Source organism: Eschrichtius robustus, chromosome 13 (assembly GCF_028021215.1).
Source record: "Eschrichtius robustus isolate mEscRob2 chromosome 13, mEscRob2.pri, whole genome shotgun sequence".
Lineage (NCBI taxonomy): Eukaryota > Metazoa > Chordata > Mammalia > Artiodactyla > Eschrichtiidae > Eschrichtius > Eschrichtius robustus.
In genome coordinates this window covers 81623085-81646966 of record NC_090836.1, presented here as the reverse complement: position 1 = coordinate 81646966, position 23882 = coordinate 81623085, and the positions used below count along the sequence as shown (strand labels likewise).

Below are 23882 nucleotides of genomic sequence, written 5' to 3'. Positions count from 1 at the left end.
ATCTGGATGCAAAGGAAGTGCAGGGTGTTCTGGGGCATCCAGAACTACCACCTCACGTTTTCAGCAGTTTTTCCCATTATCATTTCCAACAACAAACATTGGAAGCCGGGCCCCTCTGCCTGCCTGCCCTGGGGCAGTAATCAGCAATATTAGGAATATGGGATTCAAGCTTGAGTTCCTGGCTCTGCAACTGTGTGACCCTCCAGCTTCGTAGTCCTGACCGTGGGCCTTGGGGTCAAGACTCTGAGGCAGAAAGCTCTGCTGCTCACCAGCCGCTTCATCTTGAACCTGTTAGTTAACCTCTCTGAGACTCAGTATCCCCACCTCTAAAATGGGCCCACTGCCAACAGAGACGACAGGCATTTCAAGTGTTAGGGAACGAGTCTCTAACTGTAAAAATATCTACCCCAGGGCCTGGCTCAAGACAGATGTTCCATACACGTGAGCTTCCCCTCCTTCTGTCACAAATTTGGGGTAGGAACTGAGATAAACTGTTGCTGGAGCCCAGGCAGGAGATGGGGAGGAGGCCGCTCAGAGGAGCAGCTGGGCCTGGTGGGTGGATGGTGGGTGGCGGGCAGTATGCTGTGAGCGTCTGGGATTTTGTCAGTTTGTCTACACAGCCACTAAATTTTCCTGCAGCTAGAAGCCCAGAAGCGGGACGGCTCATGCTGGCAAACTGGTGTGGGCTTGGGTAACGGCCTGACGTAAGGGGATTCGGCCGGGCTGCCAAGCACAGCAGCCTGCTCAACACAGCACTGAAGTTATTCCCAAGACTCTGGGTGTTTCTTAGCAACGGCCCTATTTGGGGGAACACTGAGTGCCACAAGGAAGCTGGCTTGGAAGCTTGTGCAAGACAGGCGACACCCCCAATCAACACGCAGGGTCCCCCCTGCAGCCTGGCTCCCTCATGCCAGCTGCTCTCTCCCGGGGCAATGCGGCCGGGCTGGAAGCCCTCCACGAGGCCAGCAGCTACCCCACAGGTCTCCAGGCTGCATCCAGGACCGAAAGCTTGCAGAGAGGCCCTGGTTAACCCCTCGGCCCCCAGGCAAAGCCCAGTTGCCATCTGTTGTACTCCAAACCGTCCAAGCGGCTGATAGGACACAGAAGAAAAAAAGACACCCAACAAAACACGCCAGGCCCTCAACACTCAGACCCAGGGCTGAGCACAGAGGGCGTCTTTGACATACAAAAGACCCCCGAATGGAGTCCAGGATAGATGGGTCTCCTGTGCCATTCTGCAACCAACCAAGGTGTTCTAGAAAGTTCCAGGATATAAATGCTCGCTGGACTTTTGTTCTCTCTCCACTCTGACAGACAATACATCATATTATCTTCACAAAATTTATTTGGGGGAATTAAAGAATTCTGCCAGGGCCAGGCTTCTTGGTGCAGGCAGTTGAGCTCAGATATGTATTATTAACACGAACATTTTCCTGTCGTGATTGCACACCCAATTTAAAATGAATTATCCAATTAAGTTAAGAAGGTGATGCGTTCCGCTTCCAGGAATATGTTGCCAATGACTCTGTCTTGACTGTTCTCCCCTAAAACCCTTCCAATTAAGTAAAGACTGCTCGGCACATCGTGAGGATAAGCCGGGAGGTTGCTGTGGAGACGGGAGGATTTTTCATCATATCACCATTTCAATCTCCTGATGAGAAGGGAGCTGGCAAAGCTTTCAGCCTCCCCCTGGGATGAATATTCACCGCCAACAACAACAAGGACAAAAGCTCTGTTGGACAGAAAAGGATGAAGGATTGTGTAAGCTTCCAGGTCTCCTTCGGCAGCAACACAGAGAGTCATGGCTTGGGCTCCCTTGAGCAGAAGTCAGTTGGCCGGTGTTTGCAAGAGGCAGACGCCACCATTTCCCTTCTCTCCCCCTCCCTCTCGGGCAGTTCTAGAGCGGGGCGTGCAGGCCTGATGCTGAAGCTGTGACAGCACTAGGTCAGCCCGCAGACAGCAATCGATTTGTGCTAACCAGCCAAAAAGATCAGGGCTGTGGGGTTGGACTGTGGCACCATCAATGTCACTAAGAGTAAGAGGAGACAAAGATCTGTATTTCTAAAATGCAAACCTGACCACGGCACTCTTGCTGACAGCCCTGTAGTGGCTTCTCCATTGCCCTTGACATCAAGTTCCAACTCTTTAGCACAATACTCTCCATCCTCCATCCCCCGCTCACTCTTCCAACCTCATCCCTCCCTCGTTCCCTAAATAAACACTCAAACTCTTTCACACCTCCTGGCCTTTGCACATGCTGTTCCCTTTCTCAGTAAATCCGTTCCCAACTTTTGTCAGCCTGGTAAATGCGTTCTTATTCCTGAAGACCCGGGTCAGATGTCTTGACCTCTGGTAACTTTGTCTCTGCCTTTACTTCTCTCCCCATCTCTCCTGGAAGATAGACACTGGAATCATGGCCAAGCCAGCGCTTTACAAGATGTCACTATTATAATTGGTTTGCACGTTTGTCTCCCCAGCCAGCTGCTAAGCCACTCACGGGGAGGTGGTATGTTTTCAATGGAATGACTGAACCACAGAAGAATAGGCAGAGGTGAGAGAAAGAGGCCATGTCACCTGGAGACGGATGTACAGGAGCATCTCGGAGATAACTGCAGGTTCGGTTCCAGATCACTGCAATAAAGTGACTATCCAATAAAGCAACTATTGCAGTAAAGTGAGACACAAAGTTTTTGGTTCCACAGTACATATAAACGTTATGTTTACACTGTACTGTAGTCTATTAAGTGTGCAAGAGCATTATATCTAAAAAAAGAGTACATACCTTAATTAAAAAATACTTTATTGATTAAAAAATGCTAACCGCCATCTGAGCCTTCAGCAAGTCAATCTTTTTGAAATAGTAACATCGAAGATCACTGATCACAGATCACTATAACAAACATAATACTAATGAAAAAGTCTGAAATACTGTGAGAATTACAACTTGCTCCACACACGGTTGCCACAAACTTTCAATTTGTAAAAAATGCAGTTATCTGCAAAGCGCAATAAAACAAGGTATGCCTGCATAATTAAAAACCACCCAGAAGTTGTTCAAGAAGAGAATAAACGCTGTGAATGCCAGCCGTCCCCCGTGCTCGTCACACTTGGGCCAATGCGTGTGGGCAGGCGTCAGGGCCAGTGATGGCTGTGTGCTGGGTGCAGAGCCCTCTCTTCCCCACCCCAGGACAAGAGATTTAAAAACCAAGTCTGCCTGAGGTTATTAAGAGTTGTTCAACTTTTTAATAAATAAAATCTCTGTAAGAGATCCTTATTATTACATCAGGCTGTAAGAGTACCTTCTGGAAGACTCAGTTTAAAACTAAGAAGACGAAAAAAGCCCTACCCCATGTGAGCCGCCAGAACTACCATGAACCAATCCATCTCTGAAGGCTTACAGCAAGACGGAGGGAAACAAGCTGGCAGAGGGTGACGGTGAAATACCCAGGCACGAACTGAATGTTCCCGTTAGGTCTCTGTCAGCTCTGGTTTCTGCCCTTCATGGGCTCAGACACAGGCGTCCTCCCATTACCTGAATGTTTCCAAGCTGAAAAGGGGCCTCCCGTCCATGTCTGAGGAATAAAATATGCTGCGTCCTGGTCTGGGCATCACTCCTTTCTTGGAGTTCAAGTTGGGTCTGCCCAGCCGCCTCTTCAAAGCTCTGAGAGGGGCAGCAGGTCCTTGGCAGTGCTTGGCTGCAAAACCCTACCTCCCCAGCCTTCCCTCAAGCATGAGAAATGGGCAATCCACAGAAACGCAGGTCGGGTAAGGAGCCTCAGCGACCAACACCAGACCTTAGCCATTGCTAATCCAGGGATGGAGCCATCGGGGTCAGTCGGCTTTTCTCCCGGTCTATGCCATGTATTAAATTCATTTGCTGAGCAGGGAACCGCTGAATTTCTAGACTCTGAAACCCTCTAAGGCAGGGCTCATCTTCTTGACTTCTGCTTCCACCCCAGGGGACCCAGCGCGGCACCTGGCCCACAGTGGGTACACTGGGACGTGCCTGTCATAGAGTCTAATTTCACACCTGCAGTTGAATCTAGCTGCTATCCATGTCACGGGGAGCAGTTTTCCTTTAGGATTCGTTGAATCCAAAGCTCTCCCTTGGTGTGTAATTTTGAGAATCTAAATGTAAGCCCAGGAGTGTCAGAAATATATATACATTTTATGGGTTGAAGTGTGTTCCCCAAAAAGGTAGGGTGACACCCTAGTCCCAGTACCTGTGAATGTGACCTTGCAGATGTAAGTGAGTTAAGATGAGGTCATGAGCTTGGACTGCAATTCAATAGACCTAGCGTCCTTTCAAGAGGGAAATTTGGACACAAAGACACACAGGGACCACCATGGGATGGCAGAGGCAGAGATCGGAGCTACAAGCCAACGAACACCAAGGATGGATGATGACCACCGGCAGCTGGGAAGAGGCAAGGAAGGATTCTACCCAGAGTCTCAGAAGGAATGTGGCCCTGCGGACACCTTGATTTCAACTTCTAGCCTCAAGAACTGTGAGAGAATAAACTTCTGTTGTTTTAAGCCTCCACTTTGTGGTAATTTGTTACAGCAGCCCTAGATAATTAATACAGTACAATAACCCAGAGGCAGTAAGTTTTTGTTGTTTAACGCCTATTTAGCGACAGCTTTCATGATAGAAGTGATTTGAATTTGGGTGGCAGCCACTTCATTATGTTATCCGTTTGCTCATTCATTTGCTTCCAGTATTTACTGAGCCCCTAACATGTGCCAGACCCTGTGCACAGTACCAGAGTGACGAAAGTGGCTAAGCCAGGAGCCCATGGTGAAGACGGCTTTGGAAGGATGACGGCCATAGACACGACTGTACCGCCAGGCAGTAAGTCTTGTAAACACGGATATCAGAATCGACCGGCATTTGCTGCATGTCCTTACCAGGTGCTGAGCACCTCGTGCACACGGTCACACGTACTCCTTACACAATCCCACGGAGGAAGGTGCTATTCGGTGCCCACTCCCCCATCAGGGATCTGAGACTCAGGGAAGAAGGCACAGCAGGACTTTACCCTGGACAGCACTGACCGCAAAGGGAGCACGGGGGAATCAAACAGGGAGGTGTTTGATTCAGAGGGGCAGGAAGTGTCATTTAAATATGAAAGCACCTTTGAAAGTTGAATTTTCAAAACACCCAAAATAGATATCATTAAAAAGCACCACAAAGCACTCCTGAGTGCTCACAAGTGAGAAGAGCCGTAACACCCAGGATCTGACGCCCCCTCCCTGTGTGTAGGATGCTGGCACAAAGGTCCTAACTTTCTTCTTGGTACCTGCCTGAATTTTTCAAATTAGCGATAAGGAAACTATCCTCTGTGTTATTACTCTGGCTAACACTTGCAGCACTTAACGTGTTTGGGCACTGCTCTCAGCCCTGACCACGTGTTAACTCAGCTAATCCCCACCATAACCCTCTGACGTAGACTCTACTCTTACACCCGTTTTATAGAAAAGGAAGCTGAGACCAGGAGAGATTAGGCAAAGCACTCACAGTCATGGAGCTGGATTCAAATCCAGACTATGCAGCCCAGAGTTCATGCTATTATCATAGTTCTCACTGTGATCGTCTGCCCCTCGGAGGAGATGGAGGGATATTTTAAGGAACAATGATTAAAGCACCTCAGCCCCAACCTGATACCATTAGCCCATACATTGTTCTCTGATGCCTTCTGCAAAGTTTTGCACACATTTTCCACTTTTTTTTTTCTCTGCCCATCATATAAAAATAATGATATCCTCATGCCTACCTACTCTGGCAGGAAACGTCCCTATTAGGACAGACCAAGGGATGTGCAGTTTCAGCCAACAGTGAAGAGATGATAGCAAGCCGAAAAGAGGAAACACAACAGGGACAAAGACGCAGCTGTCAAGGTAGAGAGTCACTGAATTTATGCCCCGTGCAGAGCAGGTTCTGGCTAAGTGTCAAGGGGGGGGGGGGGGGGGGGGGGAGGGGCGGAGGGGGGAAGGAGGGGTGGGGGACGGGAGAGAAGGGGACTGAAGATGACACTGAAAGGCAGACAGGGTCACAGGAGGGCTGGGTGACCGTGAGAAGCACGTGTAGTGCAGGACGGGGCACAGCAAGGGGTGCCCATGTGGCCAGGGGCTCCACACTCACAAAGACCTTCCTCGAATCTGTCTCTCCAGCGAGAGGCCAAACCATTTAAGACTGCCGTTTTTGTGGGTCAAAAATGATCAGATATTGGCAATTTCACACCATTCAGCTTACACATACAGTCCCAGAGCAACGCTGGCAAAACTGAAAAAAGTGAGTGTTCATCACAAAATGTAACATACAATTGTTTAACCTTCCTTCACCATTTCTCCCCCTCCCTCTTTCTCCCCGCTTTCTGTTCGTCCTCTCCCCTCGCTCTTGCCCGACTCCTCTCTTCTCCTTCATCCTCCTCCCCCTCTCCTCCCTCCTCTTCTTTTCACATACAACTATATTCAGTGTCTAATGACCACGCTTACTCATCACTTGACAAGGTATCATGAGAAAGATTCAAATGGCCGTGTGTACATGCATGCGTACGGTGTACACGTTTCCAAGGAAGGACGAAGGGCGTCTTCTCCCGGTGGCCAAGCCTGCACGACACCCTGGACAAGAGCCACTCCTGCCCTCACTGTCACGGCCAGCTGGCTGCACAAGGGTCACGTGGCCGGACCTTAGCTCAGCCCCAGCAGGAGAGGAAAGGGACACATGGGGTGAGCAGGCCACACTGGCCACTTGGACCTGGGGCTTCACAGTAAATACAAATTTCTAAGGTTGCGATACCCTTTGTGTTGCCTGATTGCCTACCTGGAACTCAGGCATTCAGAGGCAAAGGAAATGAACAGCCCAGAAGGCAGGGCACAGGCCTTCTGGCCAAGAATGTGGGCATCCTGGCTCTACCACTTCCTGGCTGCAGGAGCTTGGGCAAGGTTTCCATCAAACGCCCCTACGTTCTTATCTGTAAAAGGAGGAGATGCCAGCAGGACTGTCTCAGGGGGCTGTGAGAGTTTAAAGGAGACCAGGGGTAGGAAGTGCTCGGCACACAGTCCCTTAGACACAGAAAGTACCAGAACATGGTGGGTGATTGAAGGCTCTGAAACTGCTTTCCCTAGAGATTTTCAGAATCTGCCCAAGGGAGATGAGATGTAATCTGAACAGTACAGCTTTGCCTGTCTTTTGGGGAGTCATCTTCAGCCCATGATCCCTCTTTGTGCTGAAGATACACAATCCTCAGCCCCAATGCCTGGGCCACGTGAAAAGGTGAAACCGAGTCACAGACACCAAATTCCTTTTCTGTGACACTTTGATTTAAAATTCCTTTTTTTTTTTGGTCAGTCTCAAAGCCATGCTCTTTAGGCACCCTGCCAGCCAGCAAGATGACTGTTTTCCTTCAGAGGGCCCCAATTCCCATCGTGTAACTTAGAACCTGGGGGAAAAAACGCAAAGCAACAAACCATCTGCAAGGCTTTCAGACAGTGCAATTTGTGAGAAGTGCTTTTACATCTTGGTAAGACTCTGCATTAAGCCAGCATTAATTAATTGCTACATTAAAGAGAAGCACATTTAACATTTCAATGACAATCATATGCAATTACGATCATACAAAGGAACACTTTATAATTAACAATGCTCCCACTTCCTGCAATGTGCAATCCTCTGTCCTGAATTCCAAAGAGGTTCGCAGGAGGAAGGCACCAAACATAGATCAGGAACTAATATTTAAATCCGTTTTTAATTCGCCTTTCAACAAGAAGAGTAAAACCAGAACAAAAGCTTATACTTATTAGGACTCCAAATCTTTATCTCTATGAGGCTAAATATTCAGCAACAACAGATATAGATCAGGAACTAATATTTAAATCCGTTTTTAATTCGCCTTTCAACAAGAAGAGTAAAACCAGAACAAAAGCTTATACTTATTAGGACTCCAAATCTTTATCTCTATGAGGCTAAATATTCAGCAACAACAGATCCACACAGAAATGGTCAACAATTACAGGCCTGAAATGATTACCCCTAAAGAGCAATAATTTTGCCCGACCAGGCACATCAACTGCTTTTCCAGAAATGCATTACTACTCACCCCAACCGTCCTGGCTTTGGAAACTATGCTGTGTTATCATTAACAAAGCTCTCTGACTTATCTCTATGACTTAAAAATGAGAATGGTTTTTCTTTTAATTAGGGAAGTTTCCCACGAAGTCACGATCCCCAGGTACCAAGCATTGTTCTAACTGCTTAACGTGTGTTGGCTTGTTTCGTTCTTCTCGGCAATCCTGAGCCCACACTATTATGAGCTCCATTTTATACGTGAGGATAGCAGGTGCCCAAATGTTAAATAAACTGCCCCAGGTGCCATCCCCCCAACTCCCGCAAAGCCTGTTTGAGTGAATCACAAACCAGACAGACTTTCTAGATTGTCACATTCATTCTGTCACTCAAGCAACTACCCATGAGGGAGGCCCCAGAACCTTCCCACATCTAATTTCTGTTGTTATTAGCAAAATCCTGCAGCAACACAGAAGAAAGTGCAGAGGGAACAAAATTTGACCCACGGTAACATCTTAAGGGCTTCCAGAAAAAAAAAAAAAATCCCTATGGCATAGTTTTTCTTATAAAACAACAACAACAAAACCCGCATAAATTGCCTCTATTTGCCACTAGCGTTATGGTACCCTACTTTCCACTTCCATGGATGGATTGTGAAGGTGGCTCCCGCCCCGTGACAGCCTCCCGTAAGGGCAAGGGCTTACCTTGTCATAATAGTATCGCAGGGCTCTGCTCAGCTTGTCGTAGTTCATGTTTGTTTTGTTTTTCCGGAGTCCCCACAGCTTGGCCACTTCTTCTGCTTTGAGGAGCTTGAACTCACCATCGTTGGAGGTCCAGCAGATCAGGTGCTCGTGTTTCTGGTCCAGCAGCAACTGCAACAGGAACTGCCACAGCGTGATTGCACTCTCCATACCTGAGGAGGGAGGGGCCACGTCAGTGCAGGTGCCAGGTCTGGGGGGATTGGGGGCTCAGGGTGGGCACCTCAGCACCTCCCCCTGCCCCCAGTGAACCTAATCAAAAGTTGCTTTCATTTCCATCCCAACAGGCCACTCTGAATCAGGTGCCTTCTGGCTGCATTTTTGTAAAGAGCCACAATTCAGGAATACAGGGAAGCCCTGTGACCTTCGTATTCGCCACACACATCCCGGCAGGTGACGGGGTTGCACTGAGAATAATGTGAAAAAATGATTCATGAACTGCCCATTCCTAGAATCAGTCCTCATACAAACTATCCCCCATGTTAATCATTGTTAATGCCCACGATGATTAACATGCTCCCGCCCATCCTATCAACTCCTTTGCTGCTCAGCCTCTAGGCCATTATCTGTGTGAAACGCCAGACCCCGTGATAAGTGCATTTATGTGGGGCCTGGGGTATTGCCATCAGTGTGACCACATGGGGAGCTTCGTGAGGAAGGGACTTTGTTGGATTACTCTTTGCATTCCCAGCACTCTGATAACCCAGCCCAATGCCCAAGTGTAGCGTGCGCCTGACTGATACATGTTTATAGACCTGAGGAATGGGTCACCGCCACTTGAAGAGTCGTTCTCTTTCCCAGGCACTTGTCATGTGGCAGATAAAAACCCCATGTGTCACAAGCACAGACATGGGAAAAGCACTTTTTTCTCCACTGTGAGAGGAAAGCCTATAAAATCTTATCTTTTTCCCTTGACTCTGGTGTGGACTTTGTAGGTGCTGTTCCTTCTGCCTAAAACGCTGTTCCCTAGCTTTGGAGCCTGGTGAACTCCTACTCATCCATCATGACCCAGCTTATATGGGACCTTCTTGAGGAAACTTTTCCCCACTCTCCCAGGGAGTTACCAACTTCAGACATCTGAGGACTTTCATGGCAATGGGTACTGATTCTAAAAATAATAACAACAACAGTAATAACAACTGTTTGTCTTATCAACATTCATACATAAGGAAAGAAGAGGCAGTTGGGCTGGCCTCAAAAGCTTCACCACAGATCGACTGTCATGATTGGACACGTGAAGTGCCCTGGGTTTTGATCTGGGAAAAATGGGGGTAAGAGTCCAGTGCTGGGCTGAGGGAGCCAGGGATGACCATAGGGTGGAAAATTGCCTTCTGGCACAGATGGAAGCTTCAAAGGCCAGTTGTGAGGTGGGGACAAAGCCAGAGAGAGCTTGGGATCATCCCCTATTATGCAAGGAGGAAACTCTGAATCCCCAGGAGGTAGCCAGATGATGGGAACAAGGGAGCATTGAGAAAGATGCACGACTCTGGGAGACCCGGAAGCCAGAATAACAGCCTTAGGGAGTGTTATTTGTACCAATATTTTTGTCAACTCCACACCTCTCCTGCATTTCTCTTAAAGGGGAAGCTTTCAGACTGACAAATCATTTTTTCTCCCTTTCCACACGGGGATGGATGTGAAAATACCTAGCCCTCCAATAAGTATTCATTTCCTTATTTCCTTTCACATGTTTTGCCAAAAGAATACATTTTATTGTTTCCCTGAGCAACGTGGGTTTCTCAGTTAAAGGGAAGCAGATTAGGAATGTTCTTCAAATACCCACAGGGTACTTTATTTATGGCTCTTTAAAGGAGGTATTCTCTACAGAAATCAATCTTCACCACAATGGCCACTCAGTCTGTAAGACAGTAGGTCGTTTCATTGTTAGATCAAAACCGCCTTTGCATCTCATGAGTCTCGTAAGCGCAACCGCGGTGGTGCATCCGCAGCAGCCTGCCAGCTCCAACTCCTAATATGAGCTTCCGATTATTTGAGGACAAGCCACAACTTTCTTCTCATCATTGGCACCAAGAATTGTTAACAGTTGTCTCAAACTCTTTGGTGTGTTCTCGGCCAAACACTTCAGACAGTAAGCTTTCAAATATCTTTAAAATTTTAAAGGGCAGAAGGCTGCCAGTGGGTTTAGAGGTCTGGACAGAAAGGATTTCTGGGTCTGTGGCTCAGATGCCAGGTAGGATAGTGGTCAGCCATCTGCACCTCCCCCACCTTTAATTGACACGAGCCATCCTGCTCCAGATGGGACAGGAGGACAACGTAAACATCTCCATCTGTTTTACACTTAGTGCTTCTACCAACCAGGACTCCTCAGAGCTTCTTGTGCTTCCTGCAATCCCTTTCCGTGGCGTTCCAAGCCCGTGTATCAGAGCCATGTGCCTCGGGCATAAATGATGAGGACCTGTATGGTAGACTGGATAAATGTTCTCCATCCTTCACTCCTTCTCCCTTTCAAGTGACCACGAAGCAGTGCCCCAGAGCGGGTGGAGTACTTTCTTCCCATCCCACAGAAATTTGGGCTTGGCCACGTGATTTGATTTGGCCAATAGAATGATGAGTAGAAATGACAATGTGCCAATTCTCAGCTGAGGTCTAAGAGGCATCCCATGTTTGCACTTTTCCTCTTGTGCTCCTGTTACTGCCATGAAGCTGCTGCCCAAAAATGAAAGGCACGTGGAGCCAACCGGGGCTCAACCCAAAGCCTGGAGCCAAGTCCCACAACCCACAGTCTGAAGCAGCATCCCTGAGGCTAACCAATGAGGAAAATAAATACTGCTGTTTGCCAGTGACTCCCGGGGCTGTTTGTTATGCGGCACCATTGTAGCAAGAGTTGACAATTACAGTGCCCGACGTCCTGGTCTAAAATAATTCTCTCTTTGCTGGGGTGCAATATCTCTACACTGTAAACTTACATTCACAATCATGAGGTGTGTCTAGACACGAGAAAGCATGCTATGTAGGGGGATTGCCCGATCACGTCTTTACTCAGAGGGTTACGAGTGGGCCACAAAAATGACCATGGGTGCTATGGCCATGGCCTACGGCAAAGGCAGAAGGAGGAAAGAGGGAAAGAAAAGGGAGACATAAAAGAGTAGAAAGTGAAAAGGCAGAGGAGCAAATGGTGGGGATGTGGACCCCCTCATCAGGGCCCTCCCAGATTTCTGTAATAAAGGAACTGGGCTGAGGGGAGGCACGAGCTGAGAACTAGGAATCACAGAGCTGCCCTGACAAATTCAGAGCTTTGGTGAGGCTGGGTGGGCTGAGGAACAACCCCTTCGCCCCCTCACTCTCCCACACCAAGGTGTCAGAGCCAGGCTACGGCTGCGGATGGGTGGATCCCTCAGAGGGTGGATGTGAGTAACAGGGCTGCACTGGAGGTGACTAAGGCATCAAGCCACCTCTGCCTAAAGCACGTCAAGCCCGGTGCTGAGGGCCTCATTCTCCTTTTCCAGCTCTTCAGCCACTCCTCCACCCCGGCGGGTCCACCAGTTTCAATGGGTGTGCAGTCACACAAATCTTTACTGTTAGAAATCCAGCCACACATTACTCAGAGATGAGTCTCAAAAATATTTCCCTGTGAGCGTACTGCATCTACAAACATCTGTCATCCCCTTCTACACTTGGCAGAAGTCATTCTGGGAGACAGTGGGCCCCCAGGGCGGCTCTGGATGCCCCCATCCTCTCTGGCCGGAGCCAGTGGTGTGATGGAAATGGGCGAGTGTACGTGGGGGAGTGGGGACACGGGGAGGGAGGGAAACAGGAGGGCAGAGGGGGGATGGGTCACCAGCTGACGTCACCGCTGTGGTTCCTGCCATCAAGGGTACTCACTGTTTCTTTGATTTTAGTTCCCACCTTAACTTATTTTAACTATGATTAAGTTTCATCATTTACACAGTTGTCTTCACATACAATCATGCTTCACGTTCTGTGACACACCTCTGCCAGCTACAAACTTTGCCCCCTTCCGGACGCTGGCAAAGAAAAAGAGTCTAACATCGTGACTGAGGAATACAGTCTCCCCTGTAACCACCAACACATATTAGCAAATTCATCCAAATGAAGAGTTCTCTCACCAGAAAGAAAAATTAAGTATTTTTAAAAAAATTAATTCCTTGATGCCTAGAATCCTTAATAAAGTCCTATATCTTAACATGTGGGTGTAATCAAGTCCAATTTATCTGGCTGTCATTATAAGGAATGTGTGTAATTCAAACAACATCCTGTGGCTCTTATTAAAAAAGTTCAAGAAAGTGTTGATACTTGAGATTTATGTTTGATATATTATTATACAAACGGGGGTCTGCTTTAAGTTAAAATGTTTCATCAGTCTAGCCTCACTGAGCCGATTTCCCTCAAATCTCCACTTAAAATACATAGAATACATAAAAGAAATGCTATTAATCAAAAAAAATTTTCCAAATCAGATTTTTGGCTACCTAGAAAATGCTGCTTTTTTTTTTTCCCCAGACCTTATTTTGAATGGATGAAATTTTATCAGGTATTGTAATGCCATTCTTTTTTTTTTTTTTTTTTTAGGGTTGATAAAATTTAATTTTCAATATGAACACATGATCCTTTGAAATCTTAAAATCTCATGAAATGATATGATAGGTGCAAAACCATCAACTGATGATTTTTAAATTATTTTTAATTTCATGGAAAGCACATGATTCTATTCTTATTTTTTTTTCATTTTTCATTTCTTTTTATTGATTGATTCTTTAAATTCCATAGTGCTTGTAATGCCATTCTTAATGCAAAATCAAACTCTGCACTTTTACATTTAGGAGGATCCACTTCTAAAGCATCACTGCTCTTACAGGAAGAGGTGTCCTTCCGCATTAGATACATTCTGTACCCCGCTGACTGCACCCTCAATCCCGCCGCCTGCCGTGGATGGTCTCTCTCTCACCACTTCTGTTGGAACTAACCCAAGACTGCAGTCACAGCAGCTGGCAAGACCTCATCCAGGCCTCTCCAGAGAACAAAGCTACCTGCTATTTGCCCCAACTGTTCCTTTTCCTTTGTAATTTATAGCCTAGATCTTGCCGCTGTGGAGCACAGATCATTTTAAACAGTTTGTCAAATCTGAATAATACACACACCTCCTTTTAAAGGAGCAAGAGGTATGTGTATTATGTTGCCATGTTGACAAATCATTTTCACTAAATTTTTTTATTATAGTCTCCCTTCAATATAAAGAAGAAAAATGGATATAAGCACCTCAAGGTTTATAGTTCTTATACAGCCAGATGAAATTCACAAATAAAATAGGTTGCTCCCACCCTATTCAAATTAGCAATTAATTTTGTATATGACACATGATGTTTTGTTGAAAGGCAACCAACAAAAAGGTTATGGCAAATGTAAGTTATTTTGAGTAAGATGTGTTTATATGATTATACCCTACAAAGAGGAGAGAGACCCAATTCTCTACTTTTTTCAATTTTTTTTTGAGTGTCCATTTTATGCCAAGACACCCTCTGGGTATTCGGGACACATCAGAGAACAAAGGAGATGAAGACCTCTGTCCTCATGGAGCTTACATTCCAAAGGGAGAAGACAGGCCATAAACAACAAACATATGACTATTAAAATACATAGTATGTTGGAAGGATAGTGTTATGGGGAAATGCAACCAGAGCAGGATAAGGGGGTGGGAGCCTGGGGTATATGAGCAGAAGGTCATGGAAGGCCTCACTGAGAAACTAAGAGTTGAGAAATACCTTTGTTAAAAAATAATTTTCAAAATGGGTGAAATCATGGCTCTCCTACAGATATAAAATGAAGACATGTTAAAGATTTTATTTCACTCATCAGTCAAGCAGGAACTTGGCAGACGTTCTAACGAGTTCAAAAGAGAATCTGAATAATAAAGGCATTTATAAATTAGGAATATTGAAATGAATGTACAAATAGGGGTGAGAGAGGAATCAACTGAACACTATAAGACAGAATAGAATTTGCATATCTATAGACAATAATTATTTTGCTATCAGTTATCTACAATTAACAGGATTGTAAAATAGCTTCCACAAAACCAGAATCACATCATCCAAAGGGGTTTTTCTCTAGAGACTAGATAATGCAGTTTTTCATGGAAGCACAATTATTTTCTACAGCTTGCAGCAGGCGAGAGGGTGAACCACTTCGGTCTACTTGGAAGGTTACATAATGGGTAAAGCAGATTCAGAGCCAGACTCTCTGGGTTCAAATGCAAATACCAGTCCTGTCTGCCTGTGGGACTTTGGGTAAGTTACTTAACCCTTCTGCGCCTCAATATCCCCATAAGGAAAATGGGGATGATGATAATAAAAGTATTTCCTTTACAGGGTGGGTGCAAGGATTACATGAGTTACTAAGAATGCACTTGAACTACACCTGGTACATAATAAGTGTTATTCAAATGTTTACTATTATTTTTTAAACAACAGGGAAACCTCTGCGTAGAACACGTTGTGAGGACGTTTGGCCTTCACCTAGCTCAAAGGCATCATTTAGCTACTGTATCCACGTTGGTTCTTTGTTCATTAGGCAACAACTCCAATACAGGCACTGAAATCCAGGGAGAATCTTCAGCTATTTGGTGACTATTGTTTATAAGGTGACCTGGAATATGTTTATGTGAGTTTTTTTTTAAAGACTATCATCAAAAAATGAAAGAACATTAACAGATACACACTACTATATATAAAACAGATAAATAACAAAGACCTACTGTATAGCACAGGGAACTATGTTCAATATCTTGTAATATGTAAATTGATACCGCCACTATAAAGAACAGTATGGAGGTTCCTTAAAAAACTAAAGATAGAGCTACCATACTACCCAGCAATCCCACTACTGGGCATATACCCTGAGAAAACCATAATTCAAAAAGAGTCATGTACCACAATGTTCATTGCAGCTCGATTTACAATAGCCAGGACATGGAAGCAACCTAAGTGTCCATCAACAGATGAATGGATAAAGAAGATGTGGCACATATATACAATGGAATATTACTCAGCCTTAAAAAGAAACGAAATTGAGTTATTTGTAGTGAGGTGGATGGACCTAGAGTCTGTCATACAGAGTGAAGTAAGTCAGAAAGAGAAAAACAAATGCCGTATGCTAACATATAAATGGAATCTAAAAAAAAGGTTCTGAAGAACCTAGGGGCAGGACAGGAATAAAGACGCAGACATAGAGAATGGACTTGAGGACACGGGGGAGGGGGAAGGGTAAGCTGGGACAAAGTGAGAGAGTGGCATGGACATATATACACTACCAAATGTAAAACAGATAGCTAGTGGGAAGCAGCCGCATAGCACAGGGAGATCAGCTCAGTGCTTTGTGACCACCTAGAGGGGTGGGATAGGGAGGGTGGGAGGGAGACGCAAGATGGAGGGGATATGGGGATATATGTATATGTATAACTGATTCACTTTGTTGTACAGCAGAAACTAACACACCATTGTAAAGCAATTATACTCCAATAAAGATGTTAAAAATATATATCTTGTAATAACCTACAATGGGAAAGAATCTGAAAAAGAATATATATATATATAACTGAATCACTTTGCTGTACATCTGAAACTAACACAACATTGTTAATCAACTATACTTCAATTTTTTAAAAAATGAAAGAACAGATTTTTAAAAAAATTCTGGCAGAAAACTCAGATCCCTGAGTACATATTTGCTGCCTTCAGCTTAAGAAACACTGGTTTAAAATGCTTAGCCTGAGGCCTCCAAGTTGTTGTGACTCCAGCAAAGATGGCCCTTGAGTGCTCACACTTCCCTTGGAGCTAGTTCTGTCCCCATCTATCTTGTGCCCCTGGAGTGGGGAAGGGAGTCAAGTAGATGAGAACTGTTGGGTCAGAAAGAAGAAAGAGAAGTGTTCTAAAATGACAACCCAAGGGATAGCCATGACAACATTGCTTATGAAGATGGAGCCCACCTGGGTCCATTCCCTGGGCTGGTCATGGTGGAGGTGGCCCAAGTGTAGAGCTTGGCCACTGGCACAGAGTGGGAGGGACACTTAGGCAGACTCTGAGCGGTTACTTTCCACCCTCGTTCTCTGTTTTCAACTCCTTGTTTTTAAAAAATGCAAACAGTATCATTGATTCATTCTTTAATTTCTGGATGGAGGTTCAAAGAGAAGGATGCTATAGACTGCATATACTGATTACCCTCATCATCGCTGGTGCACCTCTTGGCCCATATGAGAGCCGTCAGGCCACGTGGCCCTATCACAGCCTTGGCATCTCCCTCGGGTCAAGGGTACCAGCCACCAATCCTCTGGGCACACTAACTAGCTAAAGCCAGGCAGACTTCCACTGGGGATGGTGGTGGGGAGCTGAACACCCTGCACAAAAGGAGTGAAAGCTGCTCCCTCCACCCCTCCGGAGCGGAAACAGGGCGAGGACAGTAAAATGCAGTCACCATCCTCGTGCTAAGTCAGGTGCCTCAAACAGTAAGTACAACGCGCAGGACAGAGAAGATCAAAAGGTCCTCCCCAACGGACATAATTTACACACACACACTCATGCCAGGGGTCCTTATAGCACTTTATCATAGTCTGTCCTCCAGTGTTATCATTCATTCATTAATCTGTCTTTTCCGATTATAAGAGCCGTCTCTTGGTTTTCTCTGTACGTGTTGGGTATTATCTATTCAGCCTTTACCATATACCAAGCACTTTGCATTATCTCACTGAATTCCCACAACAGCCCTCCGAGTTAAATAAAATTACTGTTCCCTCTTTGCAGTTGAGGAAATTGAGGCCCAACTGTGGAAGAGCACAGTCTACTCTCTGTGTGGCCAACATCAGGGCAAACTGTTGGTCACCAGTCCATGATGAGTTAAGTATAGGAACTGAGAGTAAATATTTAGAGACTTCACTGCAATTTGTCATTGTCACCACATCCAAGTATGTGATCAGTAGGCTTGTCTGGTCAGCACAAACTATGGACTAGTCAGAAACATGAAGAAGGACCATGCTAAAATGTGTGATGTTCAAGGTTAGTTTTTCAACTGTAACCCCAAAGTGTATACAAATCTAGAATTCATTGGTTTCATTAAAAGATGATTTAATTTAAACCGTATTATGTTACAGGATAAATTGTTGGAACTGGCAACTAATGAAGGAATGAAGATGGAGTTTAAAATTCAGCAAACTTGCTGCATTTTAGATGAAAGCTAAAAAATGAATATCCTGAGTTTGCCGAAATGGGTTTAAAAATCTCTTCTTTCTGTCTGGTCAGCATACCTCTGTGAGACGGGCTTCTCTCGAGCGTAATTAAAACAAAACACAGAAATGGTTTATATACCTCGTCTCCTGCAAGTAGCACTGTTGTATCCAACCTAGATTAATCAGTCAACCTAAACACTTTCCTACATTAAAAGTGAAGTATTGATAGATAGGGTGTTTGTTTAAAGTGTGCTTATAAGCATTTAATACAGGGAATCTCTATTTCACTTATGACTTTTTCCTTTGGCTAAAATTACAGAACGACAAAAGTTACCAGTATGAATAGTGACCTCCTATACAATTGCCTTTATATGCATTTTCACTGAATATGTAGCTTTTTGTAATTATTTCCCCCATTATGTTTATTCTTATTTATTGAAATGTAATCTTACGCCTGCCTAATCTATAATAAAAACTAGGGGCTTGTATTTTGGTATCTTTGTTTTTAATTTTATTTTCCTAGTAATTTATTTTTATGGTATTATCCAAAATTATCAGTCCACAATGTACTGGAAATTTAAAACACCGGTCCTTCTCCACAGATGGTTTGAAAAGCACTGCTCTTGAACGTTGACTCCACGAGTCCCAAACTTTGTTTTGCTTGCTGACGCAGCCCTAACTCTTAGATCACTGCCAGGTCATAGTAGGTGCTCAAGAAACATCTGTCAAATAAATGAATGAATAAAACTGAGGTTAGTACAGGCCATAGTCCATGCCCTTAGCCACTCTCTTATACTGCCTCCTACCAAGGGTATAGAAGTCACATCAGGATCAGGGTTAGGATCAGACTAGCTGGAGAAGGCTTTCTAGAAGAGTAAGCTTGAGCACAGCCTTTAACAAAAGGGTGAGGATATTTTGAAAAGGGTGAGAGGATTTGATCAAACCCCCTCCTTCAAAAGCTGAAAGCTAGAGTTATGGAACTGCTGCTGTTCAGAGGGCAAGCCCAGAATTTCTCCCCTTTCCTTGTTAACATTTAGCTTCTGTTGGGTCCTAAAAACCAGGTTCTGGTACAGATTTACAATTCACTGAGTTGTGTCCTCAGGAGTGAGTCTTGGGTAGGAGAGCATTTGAGGGTCTGGGGGCCAGAAGGGAAGAGAAGAATATTCTCCCACCTTAAAAAAGAAAAGGGTGAGAGGACAGAGGCAGATGTTCCCCGCAGTGGGCTGGGCAGGGCAGGGGTGGGGGGCAGCAATGGCAAAGGCCAAAGCAAGGCTCAGTGTAGGGGCCTGGATGAAACGGCTCTGCGATCTACCCAGAGACAACCTCCAACTTGTGCCTGAAAAACAAAGGCCACCCTAGACACACAGAGAACAAACTAGTAGTTACCAGGAGGGAGGGGGAAGCGGGGAAGGACAAGATAAGGGTACAAACTACTGTGCCTAAAATAAATAAGCATGGGGCAGAGACAAGATGGCAAAGTAGAAGGACGTGAGCTCACCCCCTCTGACGAAAACACCAAAATCACAACTAACTGCTGAACAACCATCGATAAAATAAATAAGCTACAAGGATATATTGAACAACACAGGGAATATAGCCAATGTTTTATAATAACATAAATGGAGTTTAATCTATAAAATTTGGAATCACTCTGTTGTACACTGGAAACTAATATTGTAAATCAACTCTACCTCAATTAAAACAACAACAACAACTAAGTCCAGAGGTTACTGTGCTCCTTCAAAATCCACCAAGCCTCCAGCAGCGGCCAGGCTGCCAGGGGAGCTAGCCCTGCCCCATGACCACCAGCATCACCACCTTGTCACCCTGCAGCCAGGAGGGCTCCCAGTGAAGCTGATGGTAGATCCTAATGCCCCAGGGACCACCACTTTGCACAAGTCTAGGGGCCCCAGGGATTTTGTATTTATAACTTGGTGGGGGCCTGTACAAAGAGGATTTCCCCAAATTGTTTAAGCTTCAGCCCCCCGACACCTAGACCTGCCCCGGCCCCTTCTCAGGCCTCCTCCTCCCTCATAGAAGTTGCTTTCCTCTTCTTGGAGGCAGGCATTCTATCTGCCACAAGGTGGCGCCAGACATCCTAACGTGAGACGGGACTGCACAGACCATGTAGGCAAAGCGTGAGGTTTTTGCTTCCATTCTTAGAAGCTGAAAAACCCACTTATTTGCTCTTCTTTATATCCGTGGCAACCTAACACTTCTCTTTGCATGTTTCTGGTTTCATTTTTTAAGTTACACTGAGGTGGGGCCTGAGGGGGGTCAGATTATCTTTATAAATCCTACATATTGTGGGAACTAGAGAAATTAGCCAACTTAAAAACACCAATTAGTCAGAAATGAGAAAGCCCAAGGAAAGGAGAAAAACTCCTGTGTAAGAAATAAACAAAGTAGGTGTTGCAAGTTCATGTCTTTTTACTTGTTAAAAACTGCACGGTTACAGAAGTGAGTATGGATTTGAACACTTAGTATTGAAAATTCTCTGAAGTCCAATTCCTCTGTCCAGAGCAACATCTATTAAGAGTTTCTGTATTGTTATGTTATCAGTGTCCAAGAGAAACGTCAGGAACCATCGCACTCCCAGGTTCGATCCCTGGTCAGGGAACTAGATGCCCCCATGCCGCAACAAAGACGCTGCGTGCCGCAACTAAGACCTGAAGCAGCCAAATAAATAAATAAATAAATAAATAAATATTTTTAAAAACAACCAAAAAAAAAACACCTGTACTTAAGGCAAGGAATTGGAAAACAACAATTTGTACTATTTGCGGTCTGCGATAACTCAGCACAGAATAATTTTAGGGCACTAAGTCAATAAGGATTAATATTTGGTAACTAAGCAGCACAAACTGAAGTTTTTTTTGTTATTTTTGAGAAGGTGAAACTAAGATTATTAACATTTATTTTCAGAAGACATTTTAATTATCGTCAAACACTGCATGTAAAAAAAAATGCTAATCGGTGAGGCCAAGTTCATGTCCCTCAAAGCTCTCTTATCTATTAAAAAATATTTATATTCTCATTCATTCAGTGAATATCTACAGACTGTCTATGCTTTGAAGAGCAGAGTGAACAGGAAAAGAGGGAAAGCAGCCATCGCTCAGCCTACTTTTTTACCCTTTAGAGTTCACAATGTTTTTCAAATGCCGTTTTTCAAATAACTCTTCTATCTGAGGACAGAGAAAGATTTTTCCGGGGAAATCACTGATAGCCACTGTAATAACAACATCTGCCCTTTACTGTGCGTATGATCCACCCCTCCTTCCTTCTGAAACTCTGTTGTCTGTGGGTAAATGAGAAGCAGTTCAACCGGTTTGTTGGAGATTTTTACATGGGTGAATTTCCTTTGGAAAAGTAACTGGATGGCTACATTAACGCCAGCTGGGAAAGTGCGTTCCAGCCATTCTACTTCCTCCCACATCTGTATATGCAGGCCATTCCCCTCCACCCCATGATTGCACATCCAGCCCTATCTTATCCCACATTTTCAGGCTAGGCCCACATGCAGATGGGAAAGGGCCTCTTCTCACTCAAGGCTGCCTCACATGGATACCCCTTGGGTCCCTAATTTGGCAACATCCCAAAACTTCCTAATGTTCCTGGTACTGAGTTTGTTCTTCCTGGGCCAGAAGAAGAGGTGGTGATCAATCCACGGGGTTTAAAAAAAAAATAAATGGTTGTCCCAGAAGCACCCACCTATTTCTCTGCACCTGAAAGAAACAAGTCGATTTGAATGAGATAGTGTATGGGAGAAGCTGGGCACAGTGCCCTGTACATTGTGAGCCTTCAACAAGGCTTAGATGCTGCCTGCATCTGCGCCTTCTATGAAGCTTTCAACAAGGCTCCCACAGATGGAGCTATTTCTTGTTAGCCATCATTCCATCAGCGTCACCCAGCAATTCCAACACAGCACCTGGCAAACCACAGGCATTCAATAAAAAAGTGTGCCGTGAATCTCAAGTTCTTGGGATCTCAATTTCTTTACCTTTAAGGTAGGGACTGTAACATCTGACTTCAGAGACTCTTCTGTCACATGCTAAAGCGCCCAGACACAGTAGAATTTTATTTTTCTCTTTTTTTCCTTGGGAGAAAGATGGACTTGTCCACTTCTCCAGCATCTCCCCACGTGACTCACAATCAGGTAGCCACACAAATAGTGTACGATCTGTAGTCCTCCACATAGGTACACATCTCCATTTAATCTCTTCCTTGAAAACATCAGACATAATTTTATTAAGCAGTTAAAGGAACACAAGCCTGCTAGATCAAAGCGGCCAACTGGTCACCCAGCTTTCCCAAAGTGGGGCTGTAGTTCATTACAGCCAATCAGTTCGTCGCATCCACCTCTCCTGTATGTCAACATGCCCGGGAAACAGACTGAGAAGCCCTGGGCACTGCAGGGAAAATCTTTCCAGGTAACCACTGGTATTAAAAAAGCAGACGTCTTGGGCTTCCCTGGTGGCGCAGTGGTTGAGAATCCGCCTGCCAATGCAGGGGACACGGGTTCGAGCCCTGGTTTGGGAAGACCCCACATGCCACGGAGCAACTAGGCCCGTGAGCCACAACTACTGAGCCTGCGCATCTGGAGCCTGTGCTCCGCAACAAGAGAGGCCGCGATAGTGAGAGGCCCGCGCACCGCGATGAAGAGTGGCCCCCGCTCGCCGCAACTAGAGAAAGCCCTCGCACAGAAACGAAGATCCAACACAGCCAAAAATAAATAAATTAATTAATTTAAAAAAAAAAAAAAAAAAAAAGCAGACGTCTCGAAAGATGATTAGGACTGTAAAAAATCAGAGGTTCCTACAACCTGAGACAGTCCCCAGGTCCCCCCATGGAGTCTCACAGAGAAGTACAGGCTCTGCTGACAATGCTTTTTCTTTAAACAGATGGGTTGCTCCTTCCCAGACATTTTTGGACTAAACCCGAACCTTCACTTTCTTTGCAATTGTTTTTGTTGTCTGTGTTGTTTGTGAGGATCTTAATTCTGGCTTGAAGCACGTCCCCTTTCAGCTCTCATACTTGGTAACATTTGGCTTCCTCTTCTTCTGCAGGTTGCAGGCAGGAAACTGGAAAATGGGCCACAGGAAACCTGGCCTCCTACATCTGTCCCACTTTGTAATTGCAGCTCTGGTTTCATTTCGCCTTGTGTGTCAGCTCTGTTTTAACCCTCAACACGACGGCCAAACTCTGCTTTCTGTAAGAACACTGCTACTCTTATTGCCCAAGGAAACTCACTGAGACTTTTTTTTCTTCCCCAGAGTAATTAACCATATGAATTCAACGTGGAAAAAAATACTGAACAAATTCTCCTAACAGTAGTCATTTGGATCAAAAGAGTATGGAGCTAGAAAAATGATACATTCAATGTGATAAAACTACTAATAAGTCCCCAGTGAAAATTCAAGACTACTTCATAATACTGTACACAACAGAAGTTATATCAGTATGATTATTAGTGGTCCAAGGCTGCCTGACGAATTCTGACTTTTGAGCCTTTGATAAATAACATATGAAAATAAAATATAATCATTCTTCATTATAATCTCTCTCATTATGATGCTATTTCAAATTATGTTTCTTAACCATATCAGCAACTATTAGGTTCAACCATATGAAATTGTTTTTATGGGTCAAAAACAGTCAAATACCAGCAGTCTCATACGGTCAACCTAAAGCATATAATTACACCCAGAGGATACACACACACACACACACACACACACACACACACACACACACACATATCCCCAGGGCAGTATCTTCTTCCTGTGTTTGGTCCATGGACCCTTTCTGAGACTCTAACATTCTCTAGTAGAGAAAAAAAGATATATTTAAATCCTAAAGGTAA

General features: G+C 44.9%; 1 protein-coding gene across 1 annotated transcript in view; it reads right to left on the bottom strand.

Moving 5' to 3' along the window:
- The window catches only part of ELK3 (ETS transcription factor ELK3), a 68363-nt gene that overhangs the window by 29646 nt on the left and 14835 nt on the right, over nucleotides 1–23882 (bottom strand). Inside the window, exon 2 of the mRNA XM_068560587.1 lies at nucleotides 8770–8978. Within this exon, the coding sequence (XP_068416688.1) occupies nucleotides 8770–8976 (207 nt within the window). The 5' untranslated portion in view covers nucleotides 8977–8978. The remainder of the gene's footprint in view (nucleotides 1–8769; nucleotides 8979–23882) is intronic.